The sequence below is a fragment of the Rhyacophila brunnea genome, unplaced genomic scaffold (genome assembly GCF_057557595.1).
Source record: "Rhyacophila brunnea isolate RB1 unplaced genomic scaffold, BYU_Rbru_1.0 scaffold_21, whole genome shotgun sequence".
In the NCBI taxonomy this organism is placed as follows: domain Eukaryota; kingdom Metazoa; phylum Arthropoda; class Insecta; order Trichoptera; family Rhyacophilidae; genus Rhyacophila; species Rhyacophila brunnea.
This window is the reverse complement of record NW_028232871.1, coordinates 7,066,826-7,092,255: the sequence shown is the minus strand read 5'-3', so window position 1 is coordinate 7,092,255 and position 25,430 is coordinate 7,066,826. Positions and strand designations below refer to the sequence as shown.

At 30.3% G+C, this 25,430-nt stretch overlaps 1 protein-coding gene across 1 annotated transcript; it reads right to left on the bottom strand.

The window, feature by feature from the left end:
- Window positions 1-11,243: 11,243 nt before the first annotated feature.
- On the bottom strand, window positions 11,244-12,477 carry Cpr100A (Cuticular protein 100A). The gene has a single exon (XM_085948720.1). It carries the CDS (start codon window positions 12,424-12,426, stop codon window positions 11,536-11,538), a length of 891 nt encoding a protein of 296 aa, XP_085804846.1. The 5' UTR covers window positions 12,427-12,477; the 3' UTR covers window positions 11,244-11,535.
- Window positions 12,478-25,430: the final 12,953 nt, after the last annotated feature.

Here is a 25,430-nt window from a genome sequence, read left to right as displayed (position 1 = left end):
TCTAGATGCCTTTATGGATACCTCGCATTTACTATCGAGGTTTCTTTAAGGATTTTGGCACGCAAACTACTCTACTTGATGCTAGTCAAATGACAATTATTGTGCCGGCTGAGAGGATATGCCTTATTGAGAACTATTCTTCTACCCGCATCGGGTATTGTTAATTTTAATTCGGCCGGGGCCTATGAAACCGCCTTGCAAAAACCCTGGAAAATTCTTTGTAGTGCAAGGCGGTGGTGATTCTGATGAATATTTTGTCGTATTCACTGGGAACTGATGACTGCGATTTGTAGCCGAGTTTTTCCCGTGGTAAAAGAAATGTCGCATAGGACTGATATTCTGAGCATATACTTATCCTGTCTTATATGACTGCAGTCACTTATGTAAAAAAAATAGCATGTACAAATATGTGTTTAACTAATATAACTTTTTAAAGACTGTTAGGTATCTCATTAGTTAACTCCATTAAATTCCCAGTACTGACGATTTTACACTTCTTGAAGAATGTATGTAGTATTTATTGATTACTATTAAATTTAATGATCTATTATTAAAAACTTGACGACGTATAAGCCAATTTATTGTATTATTTATGATATGGGGTTTTTACAAACACTTTAACTATTCATAATTTGTTGTTTGTATTTTTATTATGATCCTTGACTTAATAGGTAGGTGATAATGTTTATACCTACTTTATTTTATTGATTTAATAATTATTATTGTATTCATTGTCAGTATGTATTTACCTTTTTATTTAGTGCACTAGTACCCGAAGGTGCCGAAAGGTTAAGCCCAGGTCGCAAAAAACAATTAAATCCAATAGAATTATAATTTTTGTATTTACACTTTTCTAATGTTTAATAACTTAATACTGATCTATTTTTTACCACGTATTCTTGTTTGTCCGGTACAGATTTTTTCTTGTGTATCTAGTACATTTTTTTCTTGTTTGTCCAAGATTTGTATTGGACGATTGAAGATTTTTAACTAACTTTCCGACTAGCTAGACATTTGAAACTTTTATAATATATCAGAACACGACGACAATGCATTCTTTTAATACTTTTAGGTATTTTTAAGCAGAATTGAATTCATTTTCAGTTAATTCTATTTTGTATGGAAAGTTATTATTTTCGGTTGCCCCCCTTGGTCCTAGCAACTAAGTTATTAATATTATATACGTGCGTTACAATGGAAATCAATATGAAATATCAAAATGACAATTTAATATTCTATAATATTTATTCAGTATTTTTATCTTGTACAATAGAAAGTTTTTAATAATTTATAGAATTGTCAAGTTTAGTCGATTCAACAGAAAATTTAAAAACGTGGTAAATAAAAAGTTATTTTTATCTTGTAATTATTTTATATAATACTGTTTTATTAATATTTTTTTGTTTTGTTTCTAAATGTCATATTCTTAATCTCTTAAATTATAATATTTTGTAATGTTCACTATGTAAAAAAATATTAATTTGAATTTAAACATTTTAATACTAATCTCGCTTACACTTACACTTGGTATTTTATATGGTCGCACTTCTATCCAACAAGTTAATAACATAACACAACAATTATTATATGTCATCGTGTCCCTACGCCACTGCGGAAATCTCTCATATAATGATTACCATAGGCGCGGTCACCTAGCACCCGCGCCAGCAAACTACCGAATACTTACACAAATACTTCATTACATATATAAAATACAACCTATTATATTATACATATTACTTAAATGAAGAAAAAATAGTACCTACAAAACTGGTTTGACGACGCAGTGGCGGCGGGTGCCAGAAAGCTAAACCGCGGATATCCTTGTTTGTAAAAATGTAATACGGTCTTACAAAACTTGTTAGGTGATCGGTAATGCATTAGCTATACTCTATCTATATTATTAGGTCCATAATCAATAGAGCAAGCAACAAAGTAATGCTGTAAGTAAGCTATGTTTACTCACGATTAAAATTTAATTTATATGGACAATTAGTCAATAAATCTTTTTGCAATTAAAATTACGTACAATTATTATAAGTAGTTAACATATTTTTTATCTTTGCGATATAGATCTGATGTTTAATTGGTGATTATCCAGTTTTAAAAGGTAGTGTAATGCCTCTAGTGAAAAAATTAAATCTTTAAGAATTTTTAATAAATATAAAATGCGCGTTCATAGAATAAATTAATTTTATTATTAAGGTAATATTTTATGGTTATTTTTATCAATATAATGAAGTCTAATAAGTTCTATCACATACAAATTACAGAAAGATTTTTTTTAATAATTCATAGATTTAGTATTTTTTTATTTAAAATAAAAATGTGTACCTATATTAAATTATTTGGAATCCATATTAATTATATCGATTCGGTATTTTAACTACAGCAAAACTCTATTACATCGCAGTTTTGTATTCTGTCGCTAGAGGCATTATGTTCCCTCCTAAAATTTTGTTCATTATAATTACAAAATAATATGTTTCCCAATTTTATTGAGGACTAATTTTTAAAATAAAATTTAAAAACTTACAAAAAAAATTGCAAACGTATTATTTTTTTACAGTTAATTATTAATCTGCAAGTCCCCATAAAGCACCAAAATATTATTATTATATATCACAAATTTTTTAAATTTTTTATCAATAAATATACATACTAGGATTATTGTCTGATATTTAAATAACGTAATCCATTATTTACGTAATTTAAGAAGTAGATATATTTTTTCGATTTACCTACTTCAATTATTTTGACTTTTCAAATTATTGTATCATGATTAACGTTCAGTCCACAATACCTATATTTATTGTAAATTAGTCTTATACTCTGTTATACATAAATATACTAAAATATATATCAAAGGTTATCTTTATGGTAACCTATTTAGTGGTCTGCGAATAAATGCTACTTTGGCCTGTTACGACATTATCCCGCATACTATCTCGCCGAACTAAAAGCACTCTTTACATGACACTTGTAAAGCCGCTGCTCACCTATGCATCAGAAACCTAGACATTAACTCTGCGAAATGAACGAGCCCCGAACATCTTTGAAAGAAAAATTCTCCGCCGTATATATGGACCGATCAAGGACGGCACCAATTGGAGGAGAAGGTATAATGCTGAGCTCTACGGGCCGTACGAAGATTTCAGCGCAATTCAATCAATCAAGATTGGGAGACTGCGATGGCTAGGTCATGTGCACCGTTTAAATGACAATGAACCAGCAAATAGAGTGATGTCCAGCAATTCAATTAATAGGGCAGGGCGTAGAAGAAGAGGCAGGCCAAAGATTCGGTGGTTGGATGGAGCTGCCAGTGACTGCCGTATTCTGGGGGTACCGAATTGGAAAGCGGCCACACTGGATAAGGACAGGTGGAGGGAGCTGTTGGAGGAGGCCAGGACCCACACCGGGTTGTCGCGCCCCTGATGATGATCATGATAATTTAGTGGTTTGTTGCATACCTAAAAATATACACAAAAAGAAATCTAAATTATACTTTCCATCAATGCTTGTGTAACTGAACCTAAATAATTTGAAATTTCTAACCGATTTTAAATGAATATTTATAAAATTACACATTTTTTCTCTTTTTAATCGGTAAGTACAAATATATTACTTACCATTTCAGTGGCACAATATTTTTTCGATTAATTTGTAACTATTCTGAACATAATTACGCTGGCAACCTTTAACAATCTCGTATGTAATATTATGTAGGTGTTTATTGCATTAAAATAAATTTAAATGAATCATTCACTTGTCAAATTATGCATACCAAAAGGAATAAAATATATTATGACATTATGCAATGTAGGTACATATAATATATAATATGTGTAATGTGTAATATAATATCAAATTAATTCTTAAGTAAGTCAGTGTATTACATTGTTCCGTAATATAATAATTTAGTATTGCATTCCCATACGCCTAATATATACGTTACATATATATGATATCTTTTTAAATGGGTATACAACGTGTCTAACATAATAAAATATATGAGTGTAAGCAAATCCCCTATAGATGACAGAATCTACGAAGTAAATGAAATGTTTTGGAGAGAGCGTATTTCATTGAATATTTAGGTTGCACTCTGGATAATAAACTGGGACAATACCATTGAACTGTAATATTGAGTCAAGAAAGACAAGGGTACTTTCACTCAACATATGAAAATATTATGTAGCCACGACTAAAATCTGGAACTAAGATGCTATTTTTTTAGTCCTATTAAACAGAGTGGAGTCGTGGACACTCACAGAAAATTTGGAAGGAGAAAGTTAGAAATTTTGAGGTAATTTTGAGGATGTAAAAGACCAAAGAAATAATCAGATAAATAAAAATAAAATAAATTGATATATTTTGGCCATAATATGTGGCATTCAGAGAAATATCAACTGCTCCGGTAAGCGAAGCCCTATTAGAAGAAGAACGTCTTGGCTCAAGAACCACAGAGACTGGTTTGAGTTCATCACTCCATCTATGATTCGAAAAGAACATAATTTGCGTAGTTTCTTTTTACCAAAAGATTTTTTTTTACGGAAGTTATTTGAGGTAAGATTTATTTAAAATTTATTGAGTTTGTGAAACTATAATTTATCATCACTAATTGTCATCATTACGATCAGTCTGGATCAAATCATTGCCGGACAAACGCCTCCTCAATCTCCATTGCTTACTGAGATGTAGATTACTATTTAATTATAAATAATAACAAGATAAAAATAACTTTTTATATACAACGTTTTTAAATTTTCTGTTGAATCATATAAACTTGACTTGACTAGCTTAAACGATCAAAAAAATTTGTAGTTGATAGAAATAATACTGAAAAGTCATTTAGATTTATATAGTAACCCACGTATATATTAATAATTTAGTTGCTAGGACCACCCTCTTAGTAACCAATAATAGTATTTTACTTTATACGGATTTAGATAAGAATACGACCTAATAAAAACGTTGTAAAATTGACGTTCGGGTGGTCTCGAGATCTATCTTTCGGTCGCTTTTTACTTGTAAGGTACCACTGAATGACCAGATGTATCCAGTGATTATTTTACATATGTGCCTGGTCTATTTCGCTTTTTTTATAAAAACAACTACCTTCTCCAGAGCCAATGAAATGCGGTATAGTATGAAAATGCAGCCATTTAATTATTGTTATCTGCCCAGAATATACTGTGAATCAGTGTTTACAGTACTTACGATTTTATTCAGGTTTTGATGTAAAATTTAATTTGAAGCACTATTTTTTTCACGACTTTTACTTAATTCAATGTGGATCTTGACCTACTCATAAAGATATTTGAGAAATGAATATTACTTTCTCAACCCATTTGGTAAACATCTATTACAAAAAACTATACTGTTCGGTTATCAGGAATACAGCGGAAAACACATTTTGAAAATTCCCGATAAACTGGATTATTTGTTAGTTTGGGTTAGTTTAGGTTAGGTTAGGTTGGGTTAGGTTTGATCAGATTAATCTAACAAATAATCCAGTTTATTGGCTATTTTCAAAATGTGTTTTCCGCTGTATTCCTGATAACCAAACAGTACCCAAAAAACGTGTGAATTTTCATATGCCAGAATTTAAACGCGTATATAAGCGGATACGTTACGAATTAATTATCTTTAATAAATTATAGTAGTTAAATCTGTTGTAAGAAGTCACTTAGATAAATCGGACATACTGTCATTGTCTCTTGACGTAGGTATGACGTAAAAACTATACATCAATCAATTACTCAATTTAACTATGAATTCACGATACTGTTGTTTCAATACTTTTTTTTTGTTCTTTACTGATTAAATTAAAATGATGCATTATACTGACTTATGTTGATATAAGATACTAAATTATTATTGATCAACGTCACGAAATGTCAAATCGAGATGATACGTTAATTCCAGCTCACTGCCATCCTGAATACTGGTCATGTATAGATAATAATTATTCATGAAACCATTAGTAGAGAAAATTGTTTTATTAATGATGTTAGTTTAATACTTTGTGAGAATATCCAAATAAATGACAAACCCTTAAACTGCAAAATCAATTTGCATGAATCGAAGCAATAACGTATTTAAGTAAACGCTTAAAACTAGCTTAATTATTCTAAAATAGATACATAAAATTAATATTTCTGATTCATGAAAACCATATTGTGATTTTAAATTAAGATGATACGAGGGTGGGTCAATAATTCCTTAGAAAAAAGCATTAAAACAGTTTTTATTTTTGTATTTTTTTTTATTTCTCAACATAATCTCCTTGGAGCTCAAATACACTTGGTAAGACGTTTCTCAATTTTTTTTAAACCGTCAGAAAAATAAGTTTTCGGAAGGTCCTCAAAATAAGCATTTGTCCGATCGATGACTTCTTCATTTGAAAAAAAACGTTGTCCACTTAGCCATTTTTTTAAGTTTGGGAAAAGGAAAAAGTCACTGGGGGCTAAATCTGGCGAATACGGTGGGTGGTCGACCAATTCGAACTTCAATTCTTCAATTTTAGCCATTGATCGTAAACATGTGTGAACACGGGCATTGTCCTGATGAAAGAGGATTTTTTTCCTGTTTAAATGAGGCCGTTTTTCTTCAATTTTGTTTTTTAGCTGGTCCAATAAAGATGCATAATAATCCCCTGTTATTGTTTTTCCTTTTTCCAAATAGTCAACGAAAATAATTTCACGTGCATCCCAAAATACAGTAGCCATAACCTTACCAGCTGGTTTTACGGTTTTCGCCTTCTTTGGACATGGTTTGCCTTCGCAATCCACTGCTTTGACTGTTCTTTCGTCTCGGGAGTATAGTGGTGTATCCATGTTTCATCTACAGTCACAAAGCGACGAAAAAATTTATCCGGATTGCGTTGCATGAGCGACAACAGGGCTTTAGAGGCCACCACCCTATTGCGTTTATTGTCGACTGTGAGCAAACGCGGCACCCATCTTGCAGACATATTTTTCATGCCCAATTTGTCATGTAAAATAGAAATGACGCTACCTTTTGAGATCCTTGTAACCTCAATTATCTCACTCAACTTTAATCTTCGGTCACTTAACACCATATCGTGGATTTTATTGATCATTTCTGGTGTAGTCACCTCTACAGGACGTCCTGAGCGTGGTTCATCCTTTGTTGATGTACGACCACGTTTAAATTCATTTAACCAGTTATAAATAGTTGCAAGTGAACGAGCAGATATGCCGTGAACTAAATCCAACTCATTTTTTATTTCCTTTGCTGTTAACCCTTTTATATTAAAATGTTTAATAACAGCTCTAAACTCAATTTTCTCCATTTTCCATTTTTCCATTTTCCACAAGCAAATTTTTTTTTTAAATGTACGAGAAACACACAACAACCCGACCAATCTGATTGAAACTTCGCAGCATACTGAATCGGTAGTGCCGCTGCATGAAAACAAACCGCTTACAGTACTAGTCGCGCCACCTGTCGGCTTTTCTAAGGACTTATTGACCCACCCTCGTACTTCAGTAAAACGGTAAATAATTTTCAACTACTGGTGCGACAAAATTTTGAACTCGCTGGCAATCGGAGAGTGAAAGTCGAGCTGTGAACACGTCAATTTGTTTCGTGCTGGCGACGGGGGTATTAATTCTTAAATCGCGTAAAGATGACTAAAAACGTTACCCATTTACTTGAAAAAGAAAACATGTCAATGAATATATCATTATTGTTACTAATAGAACATTAAACAGAACATTAAATGGACGCATGTTGGATTTATATGACAAATTATATTTCGTTCCGCACGTGTAATTTGCACAATCCGCGCATCGCCTAGCCAGGATCTTTTTAGACCATGCCTCAACTGAGGTATAGCCTTAAGTAAACGTTCAAAACTAGCTTAATTATTGTAAAATAGATACAAGAAAATTATTATTTCTGATTCATGAAAATCATATTGTGATTTTAAATTAATATTTAAATATTATTATAAAATAAATAGCAAGGTGCAGCATGATTTCAATATAACGCAAACAACCTTGAATGCTTATTTTACATGTCATTTATTTGCGATCAAAACTAGTTGCTCTCGATAAAGGTTTAATACTAAGGAATGCCACCGTTCAGCGATGTTCAAGATAACTTACCATTTTTAATTAAATACGTCTGAAACAATACTAATTATAATTAATAAAAAAATATACATTTATATTGAAAAAGCGATTGTCTACATCATATTATTATGGTTAAAATTTAACAAGCGTACATAGTATTCAAAACTTATGTAATTTTACACAATATTTAAAAATATATTATTATAAATTCCAAAAGCCATCAAAAATTTTAATACCGTTACTAATTCATATATTTTTTTTAAAATATAATATACAGAAAGTAGAAGTTGACATGGCTATAGATACATTAATATATTATAATATATTATTTTAAAATATAAAAATTTTATCTTTTTTGTTCATTTATTTATTCATCCCTATTTTACAACGTTTTTATTAGCTCGTATTCTTATTTGTCCGGTACAAATCTTGCAATCGATTTTTAACTAACGTCCCGACTAACAGAACAGAACACAATGCCAATGCATTCTTTTAATACTTTTAGTCATCTTTAAGCAGAATTGAATTCATTTTCAATTAATTCTGTCGGAAGAAATCCGTAATCCAATCCACTGTTATTGGCTAGCAACTAACTTATTAATATATACGTGCATTACTATGGAAATCAATATGAATGTCAAATTGAGATTTCAGTATTATTTCTATCAAATACAATTTTTTTTTGATCGTTTAAGCTAGTCAAGTCATGTTTATATGATTCAACAGAAAATTTAAAAACGTTGTATATAAAAAGTTATTTTTCTCTTGTAATTATTTATGTATTTTTATTATTATGATAAGTTATGTTATAGAGACTATGTATCATTGCCAACGATAGCCGGGCGGCTTATGATGTTGTGGATCCCAAGTTTGAATTCTTGATCTAGCAAATACACATATTGTTTTTCATTTCTCGTAAAAACAAAATCTGTTAATGCAACCTTCATTTTTATGGAGACCTTTTTAATCCTCTAATGATCAAACATAATGAAGTAGGTATGTACTTTTTATAAGTGACAATACCACTGGTTACTAGCAATACATTTATATGTTTCTATTGTTTTAAGTATATTATATTATATAAGATTTTATCTAGTATTTAACTAGAAAAAAATACCAGGCGGTAGTGCCACCTGTCAACATTTTTATCAATGCGCTTAAAAGTATTATTTTACTACCAATAATATCAATGCAATATAGGGTAACAGTACTCATAGCTAAAGAATGTTTTGATGTATGTTTTGTGAGGGAATGGGTTATATAACGTGTGAGAAAAAAGCATACACGTGACTAAGCAATTAAGTATAGTGCACATAAAATAGATATAACGTGGTGTTCTATGTATGCGATCGCGCAACAAAGACGCAAACTCTTTAACATGCAAATCTAAGTGTGTCAGAAAAAAATGTAGCTTATGCGTTAAATACAGAGTGACATGCAGGCATATAAATCAATACAAATATAAATAATGTAATAAATAAAAAAACATATTAATTTAAAATTAATCCAATAATAAAACTTTAAATAAGCCCGTTAAATTTATATTCTATATTATCAATGACGTTAATATGGATGAAGCATCTGGAAAAAAATGACACACACTTTTTTGTCGGGTCTGCCGAATGGCATAATCTGTTCTAACGCCATTATAATAAAGGTGATATTGCTATAAATTCCCGATACTTTTTGTCGGGTCTGCCGAATGATTTGGTTCGAACAGGTTCGCGCAAATGAACATTGACACTAGAAACACTGTTCTAACGCCATTACAATTGCTATAAATTCCCGATGCGTGATATCGCATAATGGAAATTGCGTGACGTCTACCTATGCATGTGCGAATGTCGCTATGTACGAATTTACATGCTAGCTACTGTATTGAGTGCGTTGTCTATTAATAATGTAATTGTATACTATATATAATTTAGAAACACCCCAGAAAAAAATCTTTTTTTCAAGATTCTTTCTAATAATATGTATTATTTCCAAATTATGTATGTTCAAAAAATAATGTTATATTCTCAAATCTTGTGCATCATATCTGTATAATTCGAATAGAATAAAAGAAATAATCATTGCATATTGAAACTAGCGGTAAACTTTGAACCACCCGTTGTCACAGTACGGAGACATGAGAAAAAGCCTCCATATGTAACACACACCCGGAAATAACGTCTCGCCAATAATTTATATGCGTTATAAAGAGACCAAACAAGATCTTGGTTCAGTTTTTGACATTGAAACCGTTTTTGTGGTCACCGGGCTGAACGTGTTAGCCCCCCAACTACGTGACTAAATTTTCACTTTCAATACGAATTAGCGATAACATCGTCACTCCTGTTATATGTAACCAAAAAAAAATAATGCTTAATTATTTATTATTAATTATTAATCGATTATTACTCTTCTACATTTTTATGTAATGTGTCTCACAAATACAACAATATAACTATTTTTTATTTATGTAATGCTTTTTAAATATGCAATAATATTTTTTTTTAAATATATCTTTTATGTAATGTAGGTAATTACATGATAAAATAAATTCACATTTAACGTGAAATATTTTATTAACAATGAAATTAAATTAATTAAACTGTAGTTTATGTAGTTGACCTCCGTTATAATGGTTATGAATACTCTAGAATTTAATCAAAACTTTGTTTTTAATCATTTACAAGAAAGTGTTATAAAATCAAAAAATAATTGTGTTTAATTGAATTGAAAGTCATCGTTAATTTTTTTATTTTAATAATTTGTATGATTATTACATAGGTATGTGAATGAATATTTTTTTATGACAATGCAATCCTATTCAACTTTCTAATAATGCCACTCAGTAATATATATATGTGTTTGTTATTTTACAAAAAAGGCTTTTGAAGGTTGCTTTTTATAAAATTATTTTCGCATGATATTTTACCGATGTTTTATTACATCATAAACATAATAAAAAATATTATATTTGCTATTAAGTAAAATCGTTAATTGTATTAAAGAAAACGTTCAGTTTTTTTGTATAATTGCTTTTATTGTTGTTCATAATAATAATAATATTATATTTACGTTAAATTCTTTTTGTTTTAAATATATTTATCAAGCACTTAATTGAAATTGAGTAGGACCTTTTTTAAACAGATTTGAAAAAAATATATACAGTTAATTATAATTGTGTTTGATTATGGTTAAAATAATAAAAAAAATATTTGTTTTACAACAAAAAAAAAAATATTTTATTTTTCAATCATATATAAATTAATATAATACGACTACTCACTCCTATTATAATTACACGCATAATAATTCTTTTAAAAAAATCACGCATAAACATAATACAAAATAATATCACACCGCGAATCAAACATTGTTTTAATTAATCGATAATAATTTATAACAGTCACATTTTGGCTACAAAATACGTCTCAGCTTTCACTTAGACTGTGCTGCTGAAGCTGTAGCTGTAACCATCGGGAGACCTGTTCAAATCGAGCTTGCCTGGAGGGAAGAATCTGTGAGGAGCCTGGGTCTGTTGCTCTTCTGGGACGAAATACTGCTGGGGTCTTGGGGCTGGGGCAGTAGCTCTGGAAGCCTGAACTCCACTGAACTGTTGCTGAAGTGGGGCTGGGTTGTAACTCGGTTGGTAGGAAGACACTTTAGGGGCGACGTATTTAGCCTGTTGTTGCACTCCACTGTATTGTTGCTGAGGGGCTGGCTGGTACTGGGGTTGAGGGGCAGGTTGGTATTGGGGTTGGGGTGCGACGTATTGTTGACGGGTTTGAGAGTCTTCACGTTCGTACAGCTCGGGGTAATATTGACCATCATCTTCATTTGGGTTGGATCTGGCTCCACCGCTGTATTGCTGTTGGGGTGCGCTGTATTGCTGTTGTTGTTGTTGTTGTTGGGGTGCGCTATATTGCTGTTGTTGTTGTTGAGGTGCGCTATATTGTTGTTGTGGTGCTTGATTGTATCTTGGGGCGGGTTGTTGTTGAGCTGCTGGGGCACCAGGAGCTTGGGGAAGATGGTCACCGGTAGCGACAAATCCGTTCTTTCCGGCGGTGTAAGAGATGGTACGCCTTTGTCCGGATGGGTCAACATATGAGTAGCTTCCTTTGCGGTTTCCGGCGGCATCACTTTCTTCCTTGAAGTCTACTCCATCTTCTTGGGTGTAGGCTGCTCCGAAAGTACCGTCACCACTGAGGTAACGCTGCTCGCTGAGGATGGCTGCGACCTTAGGGTCGTCGACGTAACGCGCGGCTTTTGGGGTGCGCTGACCTTGGGCTGAAGCCAGTGCCACGATGGCGCAAATGCACGCAAGCCTGAACATCTTAGAGAGTTGACTGCTTGTGATGAAGCTTGAACGGGAGACGCGGTGTGAGTGACTGCCGGGTTAGAGAGGCGGGGTCCTTTTATATGGGCGCGGAGCCTTGAAATGAATTCTGGCGCCGAACGGGGACCGTATGAATGACCGCGAAAATATCATTATACCCAGCTGAGAAAATTCATAAATAAAAAAAATGTCAATCGGCTATCGTTTGATTGTAAGATGTCCGGGTGAAATATTGTTTCCGTCACTCGCTGACAAAGAAGCAACAAATAACATTCACTTGAATGATCCAAAGATAAAACCGAATCATATTAATATTAATCAACCGCGTTCGACATTTTACAAACCAAATATTATTGTATCATAGGTAATATAATATAATATAACTCACGATAATTAATATTCTTTTTAACAATAATAATGAAATGAAATAATGTAAATAATATTTAAAACATAATATAAAGTAGTTACCGACTAAAATTATTCAAATAATCATTGTCTTAATTAATTTGTCAAAGTAAATAAGAAATATTAACATATTACTCAGCATTTTTACAACGTTTTTCTTAACTCGTATTCTTATTTGTCCGGTACAAATCTTTCAATCGATTTTTAACTAACTTTCCGACTAGCTAGATATTTTAAATTTTTAGAATATATCAGAACACGATGCCAATGCATTTTTTTAATACTTTTAGCTTAGCCATCTTTAAGTACAATTGAATTCATTTTCAGTTAATTCTATTTTGTATGAAAAGTCATTTCGACACCATTATTGGTTTCTAGGGGTCTGGGGTCCTAGCAACTAAATATATATATACGTGCGTTACTATGGAAATCAATATGACATGTCAAAATGACACGGATCACTCAAAGATATTTTACTGTTGTAGTTTCCTTGAACTTCCTAATATTTTTTAAGGTTCTATACGTTTATCCTGGATACACCGACTATGGAAATCAATTTAGTATTTCTATCAAGTACAATTTTTTTGATCGTTTAAGCTAGTCAAGTCAAGGTTATATGATTCAACAGAAAATTTAAAAACGTTGTATATAAAAAGTTCTTTTTATCTTGTAATTATTACATATTTTTATCCATCCATATATATCATAATCTTGCAATAATGTTAATCTTTATAATACTATTCATCGTCTACATCTACAAAATAACGAAATTAAATAAAGTAAACAAAACCGACTTACTATAAAATCGAAAATATATCTTTAATTGTTACTAGAGTAAATTTAGAATGCAATTTAGTGGGAGGTAAACAACTTGCTTTATTCAATCCCTAGTACTGTAAACCAAACCAGAATTAACCAATACTCTCTTGTATTCTTGGTATAATGTGTAGTCGGTACCTATAGCAAAATGCTTTCATTTTCAAATGATGTAATACAACGCTGTCGATTTCAATTCGAATAACTATCTGTCTATCCTTTGTTTGGTAAAATTATAGATTTTTAACAAGATTAAATTTTCTACGCAATAATATTTTTAAATCTACCTTTGGACAAAGTGTCTACATCGCATTGTTACTTTAACAAAAGAAATTACATTACACAATTAAAATATTTTATACTTGTAACAAGGAGAGGGTAACTTTTTGTACTTTAAAATAAATAAAACATTCTGTTTAATCTAATTACTTATATGATACGAATTTTAACAATGCGTTGGACTGATTTTAATAATTCTAAATCCGATTTTTAGAACTGATAATAATATAAATAAAACAAAAATAAATCACAGTGAAAACTATTGATGTAACTTAACTAATAAACAAATAACATATTAAATTATACAAACCACATACTGTGGGGTTACTGACAAAAGTTGGTAAGTCTGGAAATCATGTTATAGACTAATTGCAATTATAAGTTTGACATGCTCTCGAAAATCAGGCATAATGCTAATTTCTGAGTGCTTTATGTGAATGTTCTATATATCGGACGACGATGATTTTTTTTCTAGCATATAATATATTTATATATAGACACATAGTCCATTATTAACTCTAAATGCCTAAATTATCTACTTACCAACTTTTGGCAGTAACTTTCTTCATTATTATAATGAAGAAAACTTTCTTATAAAGATATAGAGCCTATAACTCTACACGTATAATATGGTTAAAAACCACCATGATTAGGAATGTTTATTTTCGTACATACCTACTCTGAAATTTTGATTTTTTTTCACGTACAAACGTCACACTGCAATTATTTTGGTGATTTGGAAATATTCAACATTTATGAAATACATATTCATATATTTACATCTTCATAATCTTTGTGAGTCTTTTAATATTTCCATCAAATAAAGAATTGTGTGGCTGGGACATGTATTTCGGATGCCGCCACTGAGTGCGTCGTCATGGCCGGCCCCCTCCAGCACTCTGAAGCGGTGCTACAAAAGCGATCTACGCACTAGAGGTCTGGCATGGTGAGAGGCGTAAGCAAAATACATAATATGTTTTGTATATTTATAGAGTCTTATGACTTTTCCGAATACTCGTTCATTTGTCAAGCGGCATTGCTTTGCTGATGGTCGTACCTAATCTATATTTTTTTTCTATTATCAGAGCGTGTGTATATTACCTAAGTTTACAGTAGACTACAACACACCATTTTCATTATAATTACCCTTAAATTTCTTGAATAACACACTTATTTTATTTCTCAATATGACATTACCGTACTGCAAGCATTTGTTAAAATTATGATTAAAAAATTATCATTTGTTTTCTTTCACGACCCGAATAAAATAAACGATTCCTCTTATTTTTAAATTTAGTTTTTTTTTCATTTATACATATATGTTTAATACGTCTTCTTCGTTTCCCGTTTTCTCTTAAACAGTATCATGTTATATTTTCTCTCATGAGTTACAGATAATTCAATACGAATATAATAAATAAGATAATAATAATCACAGGTGATCACATAGTTAATATTACAATATTAATCTTAAAATACCTACGTAAAATCATTCTGATATAGATTATCTTAAAATATTTTAACCTGACCTATATTGATTGAAAAACCGGACAACGGCATATTGGAAAGCAGCTAAATGTCATCTTGGTAAAGCTGAACGACTATGGTATAACTTCAGAAGATTTATAAATACTTGCAGGTGTCATAATGATATTCATAATAAATACTGCAGTATAAAATATAACAGATAATAAAAAAAAGAATCTCTTAAAATTCATTAATATTTCTAATATTAATAATATCGAGCGAAGGTACTTGATGGAATGTGAATTTAAATTCTAACGAATTTAAATCTTGTACTTTTTCATTTGAGTCATTTTTTGCGACCCAGGTTTAGCCTTTCGGCATCTTCAGGCGCTGTGTACACTCACCCAAAGGCCAATAAACACTGACAACGAATACTATTAACTCTAACTTATATTGTGATGGTTTACATGCGAGACTATATTACGAGTATAATGGTCAATGGTATTGATATACAACATGTATATGTATGTATGTATACGTCTGTATATAAATATATATTAGGTGGGTTTATTTGCGGATTTATTATATTTATAGAATATATTATACATCTCATTAGTTAATTCCATTGGTTACCATTGTTCCAAGAATAGACGATTTTACACCTTTTGAGTGTGGTATTTTTATTGTTTATATTAGTAATAATTTATTATTGGGTTTTGACGATTTATTATAGGCTCATCTAGTGTATTATTATTGATAAGGTAATGGGTTATTTACAAAAACTCCAACTATTCATAATTTGTTTGTTGTATTTGTGTATCGTGACCCTTGACTTAAAAGGTACCTTGGTAATAAGTTTTTACCTACTTTATTGTAATGATTTTTATATTAGTTATGGTTAATAGTATTTGTTGTCAGTGTTTATTTGCCTTTTGGTGAGTGAACACAGTGCCTGAAGATGCCGAAAGGTGAAACCCGGGTTGCAAAAATGACTCAAATGGAATAGTACAAAACTTAAATCCATTAGAATCAATATTTCTTATTAAAAGATCATTCCAAACATGCTCGAGTTTTTATAATAAAAGAAAGGATTTTTGATTAACATTTTATTTTACCGTAACTACAGTTTACTAGAGGCATACGGTTTAAACAAAAAATGCTTACAATGTAACTGAATTAATTCGATTTCACGCACCGGCTTCCTTTATTATTGGTTATATTATTAATCTCAATGCCGATTACGTGGTTGGGCACTTACCGCGTTTTGCAACTGCATTCTCGTACACTTCGTGGCCGATTACTATGCACACCGATTTGATCTACAAATTAGTGAATTAACTTATTAAGTGAACATAAGTATCTACATACACTACGAAACCGCAAAATACTTCAACAATGAAAACAACAGTATTGTAATTCAACTGTTAATTGAATAATATACCTACGTACACGACATTAACATTTTCATTAATAAACATACATAATTTTGAAAACACTCTTAAGAAAATATAGCCAATAGAAAAAAATCGGTGTGTGTACATATGTACGCGCGTTAGAAGTTATACTTCTTTGGCGTAACAAAACAAAAACAAAACTTGTGATAACCTAGATTCTTCGACTAGCTCTTAATTATCTTGTTAAATTACACACGCAAGAAAAAGGGCCGCTTATTGAAGCACCGTTGGTTTATTTCTATCAATTTTAAGTTATATTACTAAATTATATAATTATGTATCGTTGTTTTTATTTTTAAAGTAGCAACTGCCACTATGACGTTTAATCGTTTGTTTACGTAATGAATTGCAAATGGCCGACAATAATAAATTCGCTGCCTAGGCAACGGAACAATTCCAAACTATAATATTATACCGTATAATAGTCATGATTGCAGTATCATACTGTGGCGTAAAGGTAGTGCGTTCGGCTGATAACCGAACAATCGGTGGTTCGAATCCAATCGAGTGCGTTTTTTTTTCGTGTGAAAATATAAATTATGTGTTACATGTCACATGCCAAAAATACACTCTGATCTGATTTCTTAAATGCGCCAAAAGAAGGATAACTTCAAAATTCTTTTTTAAAAAAGTAAGACATCTGGGAGGAATCGTACCTGTTTCTACTGGTTATCGTGTCCTGTGCATTATTACTACTATGCTACGACTGCTATGCTTAATTGGGACAAATTTTAACTATTGGCTTTTTTAATACCTGCTCATAAGCGCTCTCCAAATTGAGTTACGGTAATCAATTGGTTTTTGTTTTAGTTTTAGTTTTAGTAAAAACAAAATTAGAATGGTACATTCTTAAAATCTTTTGAATTATTAGTTGAATAAAAGAAATAGTTAGTTTTCATTAATGAATTCACAAATTTAAAGATATTATAATATCGTCACCGTTCAGGCAAAAGTAACCAACTCTCTAAAAGGCAGTTTTGAGTTGAGTATATCACCCGAAGCGTAAAATTATGTTCTGATGCAAAGATCACTACGGTATTAGTTAGTAAAACGTTACTAAAATCCGAATTATTTGTTTTTCACAGAATGACTTTCGATAAAATCTTAACAAGCATAAGTCATCAAAAAATAAATCCTTCGTTTAAATATAGAAGCAAAACTAACTAAACTATGTATGGTGACTTACTGATTTATCATTTTAAAACTTCTAATACTGACTTGTCTAAAACAGGCAACAATAACTTAACAATAATAGTTTCTTTAGCTTGTCATAATAAAATCGCTTTGGTCCAGATAATTAATAAACAAAAGTCACCAAATCACTGCCTCCTTCGAAACTTTCCAGATGTATTAATTAGCATCAAAATCTTTCTTTCTTATCTCCTTACGATAAGTATATTATGATTTAATGGCATAATTTTAAATATTTTATAAATAGGCAACTATTTTTTCACTATTGTCTATTATGGCTTAGTTTACGCAGGGTTTAATTAAATTTTAAATATGAACTAACAGTATCAGCTGTAATTTTTAATCTTGTGCAATGAAAACAAATACGTTTGACTGAGTGTAGTGTGCACTATTGATGTCAAATGTTAAATGCTTACCTCCACTGTCCACCACTGATGATGGCCATATGATCTTATTAAGATTGAACATGGTAAAAAAATGGATATTTTATTTAAAGCGTAAATAATATTGGTGATCAGCTCGCGGTACATCACCAAATACTGTGCCATTCTCATCAATCTCTCCTGCCGTTTTAAAAGTAATAAAAAAATCGTGTAATCTTATATAATATCGTCTCTGTTCTGGCAGAACACACTAACTGGAGAATACTAGTTTTGAGTAATTTGACTTTGAAGCTTTTAAAATGTTTGAAATGGTCTATCATGTGAGTTTATTAAGTAATCGTAAAAAGGATGACTTTAAAATAAAGACTGTTTATTTATTAAGAAGGTTTCCAGACGGTAAAGTTTGAAATAAGGAATATTTTGGTATTAGTTATACCAAAATATTCTAACTCAATATGTAATTTTTTTTAATTAGTGTCTTCTACCAGAAAAGTGACGATATATTAATCCCAACCCCTATTTCCAATCACAATGCTACATGATATTATACTCGTAGCATTATGACATCGCAGCCAAATATTTTGAATGTACAATAGATAATATCATCCCTATAATATAACACACTCAAAAACAAAACTCAAAAGACAATGATTTTACGTTAGATACTTATTTTTATTATTTTATTTTACTACTTGCATATTTTTATTAAATTTATTTAATTCCTAGTCCAATAGTGTTTGACAAACCTCATGAGTCTAATGAGTAAGATATTTACTTCTCATATGAGAGTTCAAGTTTCGATTCCCGGTGAGGTAACCCAATATTATTGTGATTTTCTTACTACAACTATACAGTTTCATTCCGTACACTAATTATTATATTTTACCACGTTTTTATTAGCTCGTATTCTTGTTTTTCCAGTACTAATTTTTTCTTGTGTGTCCAGTAAATTTTTTTTCTTGTTTGTCCAAGATTTGTATTGGACGATTGAAGATTTTTAACTAACTTCCCGACTAGCTAGAGACTTGAAACTTTTAGAATATATCAGAACACGACGACAATGCATTCTTTTAATACTTTTAGCCATTTTTAAGCAGAATTGAATTCATTTTCAGTTAATTCTGTTTTGTATGGAAAGTTATTACTGTTGGATGCTAAAGGGGTCCTAGTAACTAAATTATTAATATATACGTGCGTTACTATGGAAATCAATATGAAATGTCAAAATGACATTTCAGTATTCTATATTTTTATTCAGTATTTCTATCAAGTACAATAAAAAGTTTTTATTAATACATAGAATTGTTAAGTTTATATGCTTCAACAGAAAATTTAAAAACGTGATAAATAAAAAGTTCTTTTTATTTTGTAATTGTTTACACTATACAGGTTCAAGTCCCATCGGATGTCGTATTTTTTTTATAAGATTTTTTCTAGTATTCTTATATGTTCAATATATATATAAATATTTTTAAAACTATAATAGGTCATGAGGCCTTATGGTAATAGTGTAGGTAGTGAAACAGTAGTTCAGTAGTAGAAGCGAAACGATCATACAAATACACAGGCTTTGATTAAATCACATACATATAATATCGTATAACTGCACCTGGAATTGAACCCGAAGCCCCGGGTGAGCTCAGGGCCTGTTTTAGTATTAAATATATAAAACAGTATGCTGAAAGTATTTATAATAAAGACAATACGTCTTATATATAATTATAATTCACACCTTCTTAAAAAAATACATCACACAAAAACAATATTGACAAAAGTAAACGATATTTCAAACTGTACACGATCTAATGTATGCATAATATTATTATACGTTCGTAAAACTATTCACTCTCATCGATTAAAGAAAATGCGTTTATATTATTATGATAGTATATTGTGTAATAGTGAAGAATATTAAATTTGTGTCAGAGAAACTAGTCTCGGTTACTTACACGTTACTTGATATTATAAAACGTGTACATTATTTCTTGTTGTATTTAAAATGTATACTTACCTTTCCTGATTTCATTGATCTGGTTATTTAAATTAAGATAAAATATCATTTACTTATTACTCCTGACATTATAATAAATATTAACTATTAATGAAACGTGTATATTTTTGTATAGTTTGATAATATAGGGCAAAGGTGTTATTAAGGGACTGATTAAAATGTGTCGGCCATGTCGTAAAATGGTAAAAAATGAAAAGTTTTATAAATCTTTGAAAGCATCGCCGACTTTGTAGGAGGTATGTATATTATTATGTCATTATAATATCATGTCTTTTCTCATCCTGGTAATAAAATTATTATTTTTCGTAAAATACAATAAAAGAGGATTATTCTTAATATCGTCTTTTTAAAATTGATAATAATAAAACCATATTTTGTTTCAAAATATATCAAATCAAATCAAATTTATTTATTTTACATATAATGAACATAACAAATTATAAATGCAAAGCGTTCATGACATGACATAAAATAAGTGTTAATAATTTTTAAAAATAAAAATACAGAGAAGTGTGAGTTAATAATACAATAAGTAATAAAATAAGAAATAAAATAAGAAAAGAAATAAAGTAAATAACAAAAATAACAAAATAAAAGTAGATGGAAGTACACAGAGTGAACTTTGATAGGCCCTATCTTAAAAACTTATAAAACAACGCCCACCTAAATTCACCCTCACGTAAGTGGAATATATCAATATCCGAAGCGATTTCATTAAACATGGTTATTGCCCTCTCAATTGGCATCACTAATGGCAGGTTAGTTCTGCACCGTGGGAGAACAAACAACGGATGTCCTCGATTCCTAAGGTAATTATCAGAGACACATAAGCAAACACCACCAAGAATGGCAGAGTTCACGTTTACGCCACGTATAAGTCTGAAAAAATATGTAGCTAAATAAAGATCCCTTCCAAATTTTAAGCTACAGTATGTAAGCATCCCTAAAAGAAAATCAGTTGGATTATCCATACAGCCGAAAGTAAAGGAGTCTTAAAAATTTCTTTTGGACTCTCTCCACCATAAGGCCGTACTTCAACTAACGCGGGGCCCAAACGACCGACCTACTCTCAAGTCTGCTTCTAACTAAGGAGTTATAGAGAATTTTTAGTACCGTAACATCTGAAAAGACCCGGGAAGTACGCAAGACAAAGGCCAACATCTTTAGCGCCTTATATTTTGGTTATTAATCCCTTTTCGATTTTTTTTTCATAATATTTCATTTAATGTTCACTTAACATTATATACTAAAAAATAAACGGTAAAACTTTCCGTTGGAGTTTGCAATTGACTTGTTATTTTGGAGATATTTTATGACTACTATTTATAACTATATTTTATGTGTTTTTTTTTTTAAATAAAAAGTGTGTAGTAATAATATTTCCAGTTTTCGAAGAGTGATATGACAACCAACAATGGCCTGGTACCATGCAAATGTTGAAAGTGAAGAATTTGGAAAATCTTTGTGAGCTAAGCCTGAATAATCATAAACTTAAGTAAGAAATATAAATATTTGTTTTTTATGATCAAAATCAACATTTCATGATCACATAAATATATTAACACTCTATTATGGTTGAACTGATAATTTATAATAATTTCAGAAATCACTCAGATTTAGCTAATAAATACACCAAAATTCTTCATTGATTTCACACAGCAGACACATTGGCCCTTTATATTCTCTTTTAAACTTCATGTGAGGACAAAATGAATGAAGTCGGTTCAACCATCAATCGTATAGTTCGGTTACGATCATTTTGGGATATGTGAAAGATATTGCGATATATAGGTTATTATTATAATAACAGACAATTGGTTTTGTAAAATTATACTTATTATTTATCTTTAATATATTCAATTTACGCTATATAAAATAATTGCAAGGTTTCTATCACTCTTTAATTATTAAACACATTTAAAAGATTGTCAAAAATTAGGTTATTTTTCTATTTAAACCGGTCCTGTATAATTATTATAATAATGTTTGAATAATAATTTAATACATACTGTCATACTTTCGTTCCTACTTTTATTGTCTATGATAAAAAAAATAATAATATGCAGAGACAATATTATATTATCATTATATCGAAACTTTGAATATAATTATAAAAAAGTTTTCAGTGGTTTAACAGGTACATATAACTATGTACTGTTTCTATGCGACAATAAAACACGAGTTATTTTTCCATCAACGAAAGGTAATCGCTGAATTTAAAATTTAATGCACAATAATCGACATTCTTTATAATATTATGTACTAACCTATTCAACGCTAAATGAATATACACAATCTTTTTCATTAAATTATATTTTAATGAAAATACTTCAAACGTCTTGGCAACCTCGTGGTCCAGTCACTCAGATATTCAGTCATTAAGTCATTCAGTCGTTCAGTTGTTCAATCGTTCGGTCGTCCAGTCGTTCAATCGTTCAGTAATTTAATCGTTCAGTCATTCAATAATTCAGTCATTCAGTCAATCAGTCGTTCATTCGTTTAATCGTTCGATTGTTCAGTCTTTCAATCGTTCAATCTTCCAATTTTTCAGTCATTTAATCATTCTTTCAGTCATCGTATCTTCAAAAGTGAACTCCCATTAAGCATATTTTTTTTTCTTTATTATTCAGATATTCAGTCGTTCTGTCGTTCAATTGTTCAGTCATTCTCCCATAACTCCCATTAAGCGTATTTTTTTCTATTATTATTCAGTCATTTAATAATGTAGTCATTTAGAATTTAGATTATATTCAGTCATTCATTCATTCAGTCGTTCAATCATTCAGTCATTCAGTCATTCTTTCAGTCATAGTATCTTCAAAAGTAAACTCACATTAAGCGTATTTTTTTTTCTTTTATTAATCAGTTATTCAATAATGCAGTCATTTATTTACATTATTAACCATAACTTACACTAAACTTGTATATTTATTAGTCTATTGCTCACACCTTACAAAACCAAAGCACTTACATTACATTTAATGTTTAATGCCCCAACAAATGACCAAAATAAAAAAAAACTCTATACAAAAATCGAGAAAATATTTGTCGGAGTTGAAAGTACAGCGGCGTATGCGACCTTGATACATTAAAACGTTCTTCACCTTTGCTTTGACCGTAAACACCTCGCACAGAACAAGAGCGTATTATACGCCACGCCCAGAGGAAGTGATCACTCTCGAGAGGAAATCAATAATATTAATTTGTTTGCTCAAGAGGATAACCTCTTCGGGTTAATTTGCACATCGCCTGTGGGCTGATTTACGAGGAAGTTATTTTTTTAATAACATTGTTATCCGTATTTTTGTATTTGTTCCGAATTAAATGATGATGTATATTTGAGTATTATATTTCTAATAACAATATAAAAATACTTCCGGTATATCGTTAACGTATAATTACTGTATATTTTTTCCCATTATTCGAATTCGGTTTTTTTTCATTTTAATCGTTCTTCGAATGACCATAATAATCTAGATATAGTGACAAAACAAGTGATGTAAGGCAGTGGCGAAGGGTGAAGGTAAGCTGTTAAGATCAGCAATAAATAGTGCACACTAAACTTTATCAGGCATACATATGTGTTTTCATTGAAATAAGACTACAATTTACAGATAGTGTTGGTTAGTTTTTAAACTTCAATTATTAAACCCTGAGAAAACCAAGTCACAATGATAATTATAAAAAAATACTCATCCATCTATAAAATATCTGAAATTATGAAATTAAATCATACATAACGTTGAATATTTTGTAGATAAAATATTATTTTTAATTTATTATAATATGTTTAGGCAGTCTTAATGAATTAAAAAAATGAACCAACAATATACTATGTATATTTAATCAAATTAAGTATGTATGAAAAAGTGTGCACAGTTTTGTCGTATCGCGAAAGTATACCAAAACTATTATGGTTCGATATAGGCAGGGTTTATTTGATTTTTAAAAACTAACTAACACCATCTGTAAATTGTAGTCTTAGTTCAATAAAAACAAATACGTATGACTAACAAAGTTTAATGTGCACTATTTATGGCGGATCTTACCAGTCTACCTCCACTCTTTGCTACTGATGTAAGGTACCTACACAGATACTTTGTATCTGTATACGTAAAAGATACCATCAAAAAATTTATTTTTAAATGAATCGATGGAAAAAATGTTGAAGAAAATATGTCTCCTAATTTTGGATATCCAGTATTAAGTAACAGGTAACAACCAGCTCGCAATAATTAAGTAATATTTTAATTGAAGAACTAGTCAAAATAAATTATTATACTTTATACATGCTCAATGAATTAAAGTTGCACTAATTACCATTTAGGATAATTTAAAAATTCAAATATCAAGGAATTAACTTCGATTCAAGTGTGCAGGTACGTATTTGCGTAGTACGCACCTATTATTAAAGATAATAATTATCTCTTTCATTGGCGTAGCAATATTATTTATTTTAAGTTATTCCAAAATTATTAAAATAGAATATTTATTTATTTATTTTTAATCCAACTTATTATTAACTTAAATGGCGGTCAGATAATATACAATATTTAAGAAGGTACAATTTTTTGTTGAAAATGATATAATATATTATCATGTTTTGTAACAAATTAGGGCGAATACTCCACCTGCCAGAAGCACTTGGCATAAAAATACGAAGTTTTCATTTTAAGTATTTATTTTGTTGATAATTCACATTTTACAACGTTTTTCTTAGGTCGTATTCCTATTAATATATCCGGTGGTTGTATGTCCGGTACAAATCTTGCAATCGATTTTTAACTAACTTCCCGACTAGCTAGACATTTGAAACTTTTAGAATATATCAGAACACGGTGACAATGCATTTTTTTATTACTTTTAGCCATCTTTAAGTAGAATTGAATTCATTTTTAGTTAATTATGTTTTGCATAAAAAGTTATTTCAATACCATTATTGGTTGCTAGGGGGTCCTAGCAACCAAATTATTAAATAATATTTACGTGCGTTAC

What these genes read in the sequence shown, in the direction of transcription:
- Cpr100A (XM_085948720.1), bottom strand. Translation starts at nt 12,426, where the DNA reads ATGTTCAGGCTTGCGTGCATTTGCGCCATCGTGGCACTGGCTTCAGCC.